Genomic DNA, 13495 nt, shown 5'->3' on the forward strand with positions numbered 1-13495 from the left:
GTTTTCGTTCTTCAATAAAAGGGCGACGGATTTTCCAGGACTCTCAAACAACCAACGTTCTCGCAGCCTACAGTAGCGAGGTAAATTAGCTTCGTTAAACACCATTGGGGTCAGCTGCCACGTCGCTAAGACGTTGATTCATGAAGTCAATAGAAGGAACGCCGACCAAAAGGTTGTTGTTTAATATAGACGAGTTTTCGTCGAACATTAGATTTCATTTCTTCTTTAAGACGTTGATATTTTCTTCTCTGTATCATACTCCGTTTACACGATGAAGGGAGTCGGAAACCACTGACCATATATAACGGTCCCTTTATTAATAACAACGCGATCAAACTTGTGCGCCCACGCCAACTCCTTGAACGTTCACCTACAGACCGGCAGCAATCATGGGACGCTCGATGGTGGGTACGCTTCAATCAGCGGTGAAGAAAAACAACTCCGTTCCGGATCACAACGTCAACTTCGTTGTCATTAAAATGTCACCATAAATTTCCTTTTTACCAATAAAATATCCAACGGAAGATACCGCCTCCACTGCGTGGCACAGCCACACATTCGTGTAGCCAGAGAAATTGATGTCACCGCGAGAAGTCGTCCGGGACCCATCCACGTGTCATGTGGACTCACGGCATCAAGTTACGTCGTTGCCCGTTTGTTGTCCTTGCTGACGTCAGAGCGCCACAGTCTTTGGAACAAACATAGCGGCGCGTTCGCTCAGCGCAAACGATCACACTGCTGTAAAATAAAATAAAATAAAATAAATCGATTGAGACACACTTCGCTATTCGCTTCTGCACAGAACGCGCTCAGAAGCTCTGCCAGCGGGGCGGCGGCAAGCAGTCTGTACCTGTTGTTGGTGGGCCCACAAGAAGCGCTCGCCCTCCCCTCCACCGCCAGGCGTCGCATCCCGAACAGCCGCGGCGGGCTCGCCGAACGGGACCTGCGGGCGGTGGAAAGCGCGAGCGGAATCTGTTTTGGCCCCCGGATGCCCTTGACAGGGGGGCAGACCGAAATGGTGCAGAAGAAGCCGCCCTGCTGGGCACCCCGATGACCGGTCCCCGGAGGCAGAGAAAGACGGGAGGGGGGGGGGGGGGCACGGTGCAACAGGTATAACCGCGGCCAGTTCCCAGTCGCGCGGCGGGCATAACAAACGACACCACGGCTGCAGGAGAGGTCAGACGACGGGACACAAACACGGCGAGGCGCCGAGGTCAGTGGGAAAAACAGCGCTGGCCGTGTGGCCGCCGGCCGAGCATCTTTTCTATTTCGACAACGAGGGGAGGAGGGGGGGGGGGGGGGGGGGGCAGAAACGGAGGGAGAGGGTAGGCTAGGTCAACCGACACTCCCAGTAGCAGATGTGATGCGGCCAGGATGCTATAGCGGTACCGGCGGTCAAACAACGGCCGCATCTAATGGCCCGCCCCCGGCGACTTTTATCTTCTAAGTGAAATCGCCAGCTACCGCGTAGCTGACGTCAAAGGCTGTGCGGGCGCATAGCGGCAGCTACGGTATATAGCTCCTAGCGTACGCGCAATAGACCCTAGACCCCCCCACCCCTCTGACCACATAATGCCAAGCAGCTGATGATGATCTTTTTTTTTATGGCCCAAGGGCAGCTCTCTCCAAAGAGCGCCATGACACGAGGTATTTTCTTCTACGCGAGACCCATCTCCCAAGCATTTCACCCCAGCTAGGCCGATCACTAGGCCAGCGGAAAGCTTGAGCCGACTGTACCACCGGTGGAAGCCCAGTGGCGCTGGGGATCGAACCAAAGACCTTACGCATGCCTAGTGCGAAGCAATCACTAGGCGCACTGGTCCGCTGACTCGTTTGTAGCCTGTATATTCTGCGACAGTTTGCAGGGGGCCCTTTACCGGACTGAGTAAACAGAGCGGCGAGTTCGCCTGCTTGGCGAACGTACAATCTGAAAGCGTTTAACCCTTTGACACGCTATATATGTAAGTCAAACTTCGTTATAACGAAATGGTTCATAACGTAATAATGGCTATAACGAAGCTACGGCTACAGCGAAGTAATACCGGGCCCCTTCAACTTCGTTATAACGAGGTTCAAGTGTCGTACACAACTGTGTACAAAGCGCACCGCAGCTTTTTCTAAAAGAGGGTTGCACCTAGCAGTGAAATAAGCTTTTGTCTTATGCATTTCGCGAAATAGTGAGCGGGCAACAACGCTGTCCGCCATTTTTGTGCAGACATATTTTTGTCACCAACATTAACATCGTACATTTTATAGCAACTCATGCGTAATGTGCACCTTCGAAATAGAAGTTATATCACAATTCTCCGGGTGTCTAGTGATAAGTCATGACACCTCGATGTTGCTATCTTCATCAATTATGACACCTTTTCTTTTTACGATATCTGCACATCCTTGAAAAAAAAAAAAATCAACCGCTAGTATTTTGCTCTGCAAAACTAACAAATTGTCTGTCTTTCTTAAGGCCTGACTTATACTATTTAGGCAGAAAAATATTTCATTTCGATGGGAACAAGAAATTGCCGCGTCAATGGGTTAAATATCAGACTGTATAAAGCGGCAGCTACGGTCCCTCGCCAGCTTTTAAACGGTCCCCCTTGACACGAAAAGCCCCGCCGCGGTGGCTCAGGTTATGGCGCGCGGCTGCTGACCCGAAAGACGCGGGTTCGATCCCGGCCGCGGCGGCTGAATTTCGATGAAGGCGAAATTCCAGAGGCCCGTGTACTGTGCGATGTCAGTGCACATTAAAGAACCCCAGGTGGTCGAAATTTCCGGAGCCCCTCACTACGGCGTCCCTCATAGGCTGAGTTGGTTTGGGACGTTAAACCCCAATAAACGAAACCAAACCTTGACACGAAAACAGCAGCAGCATTAACAAAGCGCTTTTCCCCGAAAGAGGATCCCCGTGAAAGGAGCCACTTCCAGCCAATGGCGTCAGCCGATTCTCATGAACCTGCTAGCGTGACAATGCAGGGAGAGGACTCTTGGTGAGCACTATTATAAAAGCGGACATACCATACAATTCTTCCATTCTGAAGCTTCCTTCAAGTCACACTAGACACGCTGACAACAATAACCTCAATTTACCTACAACAGACAATGTATACGGACGTAGAAGCATAGCATTTGTCAGCGCTAAAGTTTGGAATATCATCCCATTCAGCATTAAGTCCATCTCGAACATTGCACCTGCTCTAAAAAAGTACATGTTATCAGAAAAATACACCTCCCCTTACTGTTGAATTGATTATTTTTATTGCATTATATTAATTATATGTTTTGTATGTTCAGCCTTGTTCAACTGCCTAGATTGATAACATGTTTGTAATGGATCCAAAACTATAGCCACTGGCTAAGGATCCAGATGCCTCATTCACCGTGAACTTTATATATTTTTTCTGTGTAATAAACTTGAACTATGAACTATATCCCCTTTCATCTCCTGCTCCCTCCATTGTCAGGCTATCAGGCACATGAGAACCCGCCGACGCCAATGGCTGGAGTGGCTGCAAGTGGGTCCTTCGACGGGAAAAACCCGCTTCTTTCTTGAGTTGTACCCGACTACAGTCCGCTTGCAATACGGCTCGGACCACTCCGCCTGAGCTGTGGAAATGTGCTGCCATATTCCGACAACCCAAACAAACAAGGAAGCGAAGGAGCAGCAACCGTGCACGCAGATAAATGGGAGAGGGAAACAACGCCCGCTCCAGCGAGAGAAAAGCCGCTACAGTTGACGAAACCGCTCGCGCTTCTTAGCGCGCGCCCCATGTTAAGTGCGCCTCGCGGGGCATTGCGAAACCCCCATTGCGACACTCGTTGAGGCGGGGCCGCCTAACAAAGAAATTGCGCCCAAGCGCGTTACACACGAGAAGGCGATAGAAAAGAAAACAGCAACGGGGGAAGGCGGAAAAAGAAAAAAAGAGCGTCCGCGCTAATTTGGGAGCCCGCGCGATACGAGACGCATCCTGACAAATATAATTCCGCGATCCGCGCGGCTCACCCACGCGAGAGTAAGAGCAAAATAATAACAGAAAATTTATAACGAATAAATCCAACAATATCATGCCTTTTCTTCTTTCGCTTGACGCCAGAATGCTGTAAAGATCTGTCACACTTTAGGGCTCTCTCGTGACGTAGAAGCACCTCCCTGCACCTTCGAAATGCTTGAAGAGCTTCCACAATTGGGCGTTGACCACCGTGTATGACATTCTGCCTTGGACAACATGTGGTCGAGGAAGCATTGTTTGCTACCGCTGTGGAAGAACTTCTTCGGACGCCGACAGCCTAATAAGCAGCACGGCGCTGACGGCGATCGAAAGAACGGAAAAATGAAAAAAAAAAAAGGTGAACGTTTAACGTAAATCTGGGACAACGTATAACCTGCCGTCTCATCAGATAAGGCACACATTTCTCTCTTTTCTCCTCTCTTTTAAAACTGCCACATACCGTATTGTGCGTTTTTATCGTAAAGACTTTCAAAATTTTTCTTACCTCAACCGCTGGCTCCTTTGCGGTGAAACTGCACACAGAGCTTGCGTACTATGGTAACTTTTGTATCGTAGCAAGTTTTACAACGGTACTTACTTAGTTCAGCCGTGCATGATGCAAAAGCGCAATCGTGTGCGTCGAGATCGGCGTACCGAAGCCCAAAACACCGTTTTTTGGCTGAAGGGTGGCAGTAGCGCCATCTGTCGTCTGCAGTGAAAAGCGTCACAAGGCGAGCGTTGCAAGGAGCGCGGGGGCCTTTTCGTCTGCTTCAACTGAAGAGCTTCGAACATTTTCGGCCAGCTGAGCGGGAAAAATGCCAGAATCAACTATTTTAACGATGCTTTGCCATTAAAAGAATATTGTTTGACGTCTTATCTTCGTCCAATGATTTTATTCAATTCAGCTTATATCGTCTGCTTTCGTGGCTCTCCTAAAGCGTCGGAGGACGACGTCGCGTAGTCCTGAGCTGTGTTCTCCTTGTTTAATTTCGTTGTGGAAGACAGATGGCGCTACTGCCGCCCTTCAGCAAAAACTCGGTGTTTTGGGCTTCGGTACGCCGATCTCGACGCACACGATTGCGCTTTTGCATCATGCTCGGCTCAACTAAGTTGTAAAACTTGCTACGATACAAAAGTTACCATAATACGCAAGCTCTGTGTGCAGTTTCACCGCAAAGGAGCCAGCGGTTGAGGTAAGAAAAATTTTGAAAGTCTTTACGATAAAAACGCACAATACGGTATAATGATAGTCGGAATATATGTATAATATAATCGATAGGCTATCATGGGTGCTTCGCATCAGGCGCTTCAAACAGTAAGACTATAAAGTTTTTCGCCACTGCATTCCGGCCAGCATTAGCGGCGCACACGAATATTCTGACGCAGTTTCGGTGCCTGCAGGTTCCCGCTGCGGCGAACCTTGCTACCAAAAGGCTCGCAGAAGTTTAGCTCGCGAACGGGCCGTTAATTAAAACGCGTGTAATTGCCAAGGGAAACAATACAAAATAACAAAAAGAAAACAATGGCACCAACCGACACGCGCTTTCAAGTCTCCTACAATGAAACATCTGTGCAGCACACGCACACACACACACAGAGAGAGAGAGAGAGAGAGAGAGAGAGAGAGAGAGAGAGAGAGAGAGAGGTAAAGGAGAAAACTCGCCGCTATAGCGGGACAAAACGGTCAAGGTGTCCCAAGAAGTGGCGCCGCAGAGACGCGGTCCTTCCTGGACACGCCAAACAGATCCCATCCTCGGAGCACGCGCGGGTACAATTATGCGTGGAAACGGATTTCTTTTTAATCTGGCAAACACAAGGAGCGGGGATATACACACACTTCATTCCTCTCTGCCGCAAGTTAAGAACTCCGCTCCGTGAAGAGGAAGTTATTACGGCCGGCGCCGCATTGAAGAAGAGCCGCGCACGTGCGCGCGCTTCGAAAACATCGTCCCCCCCCACCCCGCTGGCGGAGACAACGTGGCACTACGCCACCCGTTAAGCGACCGCTATCACGCGGAGAGTGTGTCGGCGGCTCCTTTGATGTTAATAAGGCTATGATCTCATTCGAGGGCCTTTACTTACCAAGGGTACAATATGTTTTGGCCGGCTAGTTGGCTAAGAATAATCACGAAGCGTATTGTGAACAGACGCGCAATAATTAGTTTGGGCGTTCTGTAAAACAAACACTAACAAACCACAACACAGAGGGCAGGGCCATCCTCCATAGAACAGTATACTGCGGAGGATCCACACATCCTTGAATCACAGAAATGCCCCCCTCAACAGGCCAGAAGTCACATCGAAGTAAATTCCCTACCGAAACATTCCTCAACCACAAAAGGTTCCATATGCCATAGATGTGGACGTGGCGGCGTAGCCGGAGAGGGCAGCTGTAGACCATCAAATTTTTTTCACCTTCGCAGTGCCGGTGAAGGCAGAGATCAGCATTGCAGTTGAGACCATAGCCGCAGCTGTGACCATCAAACACCGAGATGAACTCGGCAAGACAGCGCGCACGCAATCACAGACTCGCAAACAGGCTTGTCGCAACTTCACAGCATGTGCCCCCCCGCAAGGCGGCTATCATAATATAGGTGCCACTCTTACACGACACCACCAAATCACATCGATTCCAGGCCATGTGGGACAAGAAGGGAACGAGGTCAGTGCTCTTGCTGGAGCGCTAATTAGCTGAGCGGAACCCCCCACCCGACCCTCTCCATACCCCTATCCGCATTTATCGCGGTCCTTACAGCCGGAAAACAGAGACTTTTGTGAGCCATCGACTGGTTCGATATCTTGCTTACAAACTCAAGCTACACGTTTACAGAGCTTCAAGCAAGGGCAAACGAGCCACAGCGGGGAGTGAGCTTTTCGCTGAACAAAGTTTGCGCCGACAATGAAAAAGCAAGGGGGTTTGTGCAACGTAAAATAAAAACAAAGCGAGAACCCACGAGAAGTCCGTTCGCTGCCGTCCTGGCGTCGCGAGTGGGCACGCATGCAATGCATGCGTGCATGCCGCGCCATCTATACGAGCAAAACTTTCCGCAACTGGAGCAGCCGCATGTATAATTCCGCGGTCGAGGTCAACACCCGCCAGCGCGGGGTCGCTAACTCCAGGGTAGCGCGCAGAACAGGGGTCAATGCGCCATCCGCCATTTTCCGTATGCGCAGGCTACAAGCATGCAGCCACAGAAGCAGAGAAACTGTGTACGCCGAAAACAACGTCCGCGCGCTGATGACACGCAACGCCTGCCCGGCATCTGCTGAAAATGGAAGGCATCCCTCGGGGCGGCGCAAAACTACGGGCGAGTGGAGCGCGGAGGTCAGAAATTACAGCTTACAGTATTCCGGACGACAGGCTGCAGACGAACGAGAATGGCGGTGGCGCCATTCTCGCCCCGTCAGCAGCGGAGTGAGATCAAGGCTACTGGGAAAGCCCTACTGCAGTGAAAGGGTCGGATGGTAGAAAGGGAAAGAATTGCGCATACATGAGCGGACGGATCGATTGCACTGGAGTACGGAGGAGCAAGAGACAGGAAAGGCATCCGTACGAGTGGCACACTCTGTGCGCAGCAGCCGATTACGTAAACATGGTGAGCACTTCAACCCCCTCCCCCCCTTTTTTTGAAGTTTAAAAGTGGTTCAACTTTAGGAGTGAAATCACATTTTATTTTTTTTTTTTTTGCAGACGCGATAAACACGCAAATTCATGGTGCAAAATCGGTAACATTAAACATGAGATTAAACTGCACGAAAATTCGGCCTTATAGCCACTGCACAGTGACGGTCCGAGATCCACATCAAGTTATTATATAGACTGACGGCGCCCCAAAAATCAACCGATCACAGTCTCAGTATGAACTAGAGATGGAACGCAACGCGATACGGCAGCCGAGCGTGGAGCTGCAGCAGCAAAAGCAGAAACAACAGCATTAACACGAGAAACTACCATCCGCATAGCTCACAAGCGCCAAAGCATTCACATCTACGTCGCAAAGCGAAATGCAATGACGTCACGATTACGGTGGTCACGCCCTTACAAAAATGACTTTTGAGCTTCAGTTGACGCCTTGTTGAGCTCCTGTTGAATCAACTGGAAACCAACATGAACTCAATGTATGTTGAGCCTACCCAACACCTGCTACACGGAATTTTTGTTGAGCGTAGTCAAGAGATTTACTGTTGAGCAACTTCTGTTGGATTTAAGTTGAATCATCTCAAGGCAGCCGTTTCTAAGCCTAACTAAATGAAATCATTTCGACATCCATCGTGTAAACAGAACCTGATCACATTACACATATTAAGAACGCATGCAGCACCCGTTAAAACTCTCATAAACCGCTCAAAGTCATTTTCTTGCACAGAAAAAAGTGCACTATGCTCATTCAGGCATACCTACTTTGGAGGATTCGTATGTGCTCTCATAAAAAAGGGCGCTTAATTAATGCTTTCATTAAGTTATTTACGAATAAATCAAGGTCGTCAAATAATAGACCGTTGCATATGAACTTCATTACTTCTACTACACATTGGTCACATAAAATAAATAAATAGTAAGAGTAATAACTGACATAACTTTGCTGATCGGCAGGCCATAACCTGCGCAGGTCCGGACACCCCTGAGTAGGACTATATAAGGGCGAAGCCGAGGTTGCACTAAAGATCAAGATGAACTCTGTCAGTTCTTTCTATAGCCTCGTGTGCAGTGCTGTCCCATGCTCTTTATCTGATGGATGTGTAGGATGTGTATGTATATATATATATATATTTATATACATACGTGTTTGTGCGTATGTGTGGAGCGTTACGTCACAGGGGGTGATGGCTTCACGTTAACGAGAAATCGCAGCAATATGAATGCGCCATCTGGTGCAATACGAATGCATTCCCAGGATTTTTTGCTTTTTTACCCCAGCCAAGATTCAGAATGGCGTGTTGATTCACTCCCGTAATTCCAACATGAATTCAACATGAACGCAAAGCAGAAATTTCATTGAGAATGCTCAACTCTAGCACAGTGGCCACTTTTCCAATGAGTTTCAACTCGGCCTCAACAATTCACCAACACTAGCCCATCCTGGTCACAACAAAAATTCAACATGGCGTGTTGAGTCTGCTCATGAGAACTTCAACACTGTCTCAAGAAGCATTTTTGTAAGGGCGATTTCTTGATTCGCTGCTCGCCGCCGTCATTCGTCTATAGCAACGCTCGCAGCCTAACCGACAGATCCAAAACTATCCTGTCGCCACACATCCCAACTATATATAGTTCGAAATTCATCGGGTGACAAAACGAATCTTTCCGCGCAAACCGTAGCGCACATCGCAAGAGACACGGTTTCCCAGCGTTCTTTGCCACAACCCCCCCGCTTACCGAGACGGAGCAAGCAAATATCGTGTTTATTATGCAGAAGGTCGGCACCTTGTCTTGAAGATCAGATCCAAGGGTCGCGCGCCGGGTCATCTCTGTAACCCTGCAGGAGTGTCGTCACCCGCACAGACAAACCGGCGAGGGGATAATTTCTCGCGCGCGCGTCATTCCCGCAGCGATCGCGGCGACAAACGCGCTCACCCGCACCGAAAGCGCAAAACAAGAACGCCTCACATCGCGTTAGCGCATACGTAAACACAACCACGCACAATACAAGGCGCGCCCTTCTCGAGAAAGTTCGTCGGCACACACCGAGACGCGCACAACAGCGGACTCGTCTCCGTCACGCATGGAGAAGACGCGGTTTTTTTCCACGCCAAGTCAGCCGACACCACAGCAAGAGCCCGTCGAGACACATACACAAAAATAACGCAAAACGAATAATAGTAAAGTAGTAACAACAAGAAGAATAGGTAAAGAAAGCGAGCCCATCGAGACCGGCAATTTACTCGTTGTTCCGCGGAAAGGTCTCCCAAGAGAGAGAGCCTCTCTCTCTGACTCGCGAGGGATCTCGCAGAGAGAATAAAATCTGAAATTCACGACCGAGTTATATCCGCAATTACGCATCGCGCGGGAGTCTCTTGTTTTTGCGCGCTCCTCCCTTTCATGAACGCCGCAGAACCCAAGACAAAAACCGGCAGCTCACTCGCTCGCTGGTTCGTCGCGCGGAGCGAGAGATTATCTCGGCAGCCGAGCGAGCCCGAAATAAAACGAAGGAGGGAGGCACGAAGGAAAGAAGACAAAAAAATGGCAGCCGACCCATCCCATTTGAAGACAATTAAACGCATTATTCTATACTCGAGACGAGAGAGGGAGGGATGGGGAGGCTTGCGTCCGTTCGTATACACTCTCCATTTTTCTACCTCTAGCTGTTTCACGGGGTACACCCGGCCAAATCTTTAACCGGCTCGGGTGTTGCATCGCTAAATGTACCTTATAAAAGATTCTTTTCGGCTACACCGCTGGCATATTCATGCTGTAATTTGACGCGTGAGATGGCATTTCGAGGTTCCTTTTTGTTCATATAATGTTTGAGTGGAGTACTTGCGTGTTTAGATCAACGTTATCAGAAATATTCATCGTCTGCCACTGCAAAGAGCCGAAACAAGCGGAATACGCAGCAATGCTTCTGGTGGCGCATTTGAGCTTACTCTGGGTAAACAACTTGTCCGCCATGAAATGAGTGGTATATAGTTTACCCAGAGGAGGAGGCCATGTGAACCAGAACTATTGCTGCGCACTAGATAAACTTTATATGAACAAAAAATGAACCACAAAATGACATCTCACACGTCAAATTACAGCATGAATATGCCAGCGGTGTAGCCGAAAAGAACATTTTACAAGGTGCATTTAGCGATGCAACGCCCCAGCCAGTTAAAGATTTGGCCGGGTGTACAACCCAGTGCAGCCATGCACGGACATACACGGCGTATCTGGGTAACGCAGTGGGCATAACCACAAGTGAAGCCATGTACGAACGTATACATGGTATATCTGCAGGCAATGCAGCGCAGTCATGCACGCACATGCAGGCACATGCACAGCACACGCCGCAGGCCGCCAAGGTGCAGACAAAGAACAAAGGATGGCCCCGGGCAGCTTGAAGCGACGCGTCACCTCTTCGGGTATATAAAGTGTCACGATGGACGACCTGAATGAAGGAGCCAAGGTCACCGCGAGCACGTTTCGCCGCTTCGGTGGCGCACTTAGGCGAGCAATTTGAATTCTCCAGCCTGTGCGTGCTCGGAATAAAGCGCGCGGAGCAAAGGAGGTTTTCTTCCCCTCCCCCTCCCCGTATTCATACACGAGAGTCTCTGCGGACCTCCGATTGCTTCTGCCCGCCTTAATGGCCGCCATTACACGGGTAGAATTTGTGTTTAAAGGCAAGAGAAGGTATGTCTAGACCAAAAAAAAATAAAATAAAAAATAAAGCCCCTGTATTAGCTTCACTACATACGTGGCAGACGCCACTTGGCGATAGCATCAAGCGCGCGAAGCGCCCGTCAGCTCCAGACAAGAAGACTTTGGAAAAAGATGTGCCCGGCAATGTTGGACAGCAGCGCATGCACTCAATATGCATGCACGCAACGAATCTTGTTCACAGAGACAAGTACACGCAAAAAATACAATAAAATACAACCCAGAATAAATTTATTCACGCGCCATTCACCGCGGGCCGTTTCACACATGCTCAGGCGTACACCGCCATATATGAAGTGTTAGCTAAAAAACGCCACGCGCGCCCGCTCAACGCATGAGGGCACATACGTTTCGCCCGATTCTTGCACCTAGAGCTGATTTCTATACAAACCTGCTTAAACCTGGTTTTTACCTGGTTTTTACCCGATAATGCACCACGACGAAAGCGCGATTCGTCAGTGTACATAGTCGAATGCACCGCACGTATGGGAAGAAATAGTCCGATACAACCTTTAAAATGATACAAAACAAAAAAATAACGAAACAAAACAACAGATGGTAACAATGAGCTGCCACTGTCCGCGGCCTCCAGTATTACTCCGCTGGTCAATCACAGCAGCGAACAAAATCAGCTTTTTAATGTTTGACTTTATCAGAAAAGCCACGGGGAAGTCCAAAATTCCTTAGATCTTAATTTCGTCTCGTGGTTACCTACTTGTCAAGAAAGCCTTGTTTAATTCCAATTCTGTTCGGCGGTTCTGAATGTGGGCGGAGCTTCACCGCAGACGAGTTGAACACAGCCCTTGACTGGAAGGAGGCGGAGATGGCGTGGCATCGCCTGAGTCAGGCCGGGACGGAAGGAGAAATGAATCGAATTGGAATATAGCATCGGAATACAATTGGTGCATTATATCGTCGCGGCGTTCATGCCGCGGAGGAAAAACGAGCAGCATCACCACCCTGTCGTTGCCACCTCCACGAATAGCGCAGTTTAATTCTCGAATCGAATTATATACGCTTAATTAATCAATACCCTATTATTCTGGATACTGCACGCAGCACTCCCTCTATACGTAAATACAAAATGTTAATTAAAGCAATGCTCATAAATGAATCTTAAAGATGAAAACTGAACGTGTACCTATCACTAGTGTATGTTTTGTAAATATTGCTATGGTCGAATTGTGTTTTAAAGTATGCTGTTTGTTTTTTCCGCCGAAAGCCAGTGTTTTGTAAGGATGTCTTATATATTGTGTAAAAAATATTGAATGTGTGTTCTATTATGTAATGCTCTTCTTGATTTTTGCAGCCAGTGGTGCCGCCTGTCATCCGGGTGGCGTGGCCTCGTCAGGCAATGTATGCCTTTTGCCACGTCACCCTGGACAACCTCTTCGTTGTCTTAAATAAATTCTGAATGAATGAATGAATGAATGAATGAATGAATGAATGAATGAATGAATGAATGAATGAATGAATGAAAGAAAGGTCGCTCTGACCTGGACACGAAGGTCAGTGTGGCGGCTACGTGAAGCTCGGAGTGGGCGTATGCGTCCGCAGCCAGAGAGTTTACAGAACGCCGCGTCAGCGAAAAACGTTGTTACCCTCCGTTTCTTAGCATAGCTTGGAAACTGATCAAGTTTATAAGCACGAAAATTGTAGCGTGGCGTTAAACCCCTGGCAGCGTATCCCGTATGAAAAGAAATTAAATTCGTTCGCCAGAATCTCGCATGCCCCGTAGACTTACGACGGCAGGTGTATGTATACGTGTCGATCTATGCGCACCTCCTCCTACCCAGGCGCGTTGCGAATTCAAGAGCGTCGGATGCGATGCGACCGTGGCGTCCCTTGACCGGCAACAATGGCCTTCACAAGGAAGACGCACGCTAGGAGAGAAAGGTATACGTGCTCTGGGTGAATGACGCCGCGTCACGGGTCTTTCGCCTCTCCTATACCACGGTCCCCACAGGGTGTATACATGGCATACTGCCACGGTCGCTGTGCCGAATATATGTGTGTAACGTGCTTTGTGGGCAAGAGTTCTTGGCCTGTGCTAAGTTCGACGCACTGTACACTTTTGAGAGGTGACTGTTCTCAGAAATGCTCTCAGGAGGTCCTCGCCCTCGCAGTGCGCTAATTCTTTGTTCTGGAACAC

At 49.0% G+C, this 13495-nt stretch overlaps 1 protein-coding gene across 10 annotated transcripts in view; it reads right to left on the reverse strand.

Moving 5' to 3' along the window:
* Positions 1 to 13495, reverse strand: part of LOC149343186 (uncharacterized) — a 229454-nt gene that overhangs the window by 147362 nt on the left and 68597 nt on the right. For 8 of the 10 annotated variants that reach the window (XM_089545724.1, XM_089545722.1, XM_089545718.1 and 5 more), the window contains exon 2: positions 851 to 943. The exons of the other annotated variants lie outside the window; for them this stretch is intronic. In XM_089545724.1, coding sequence (XP_089401850.1) covers positions 851 to 943 — 93 coding nt within the window. The remainder of the gene's footprint in view (positions 1 to 850; positions 944 to 13495) is intronic. 10 annotated transcript variants of the gene reach the window in all.

The sequence above is a fragment of the Amblyomma mixtum genome, chromosome 5, assembly GCF_055824585.1.
Source record: "Amblyomma mixtum isolate Tamu chromosome 5, ASM5582458v1, whole genome shotgun sequence".
NCBI lineage: Eukaryota > Metazoa > Arthropoda > Arachnida > Ixodida > Ixodidae > Amblyomma > Amblyomma mixtum.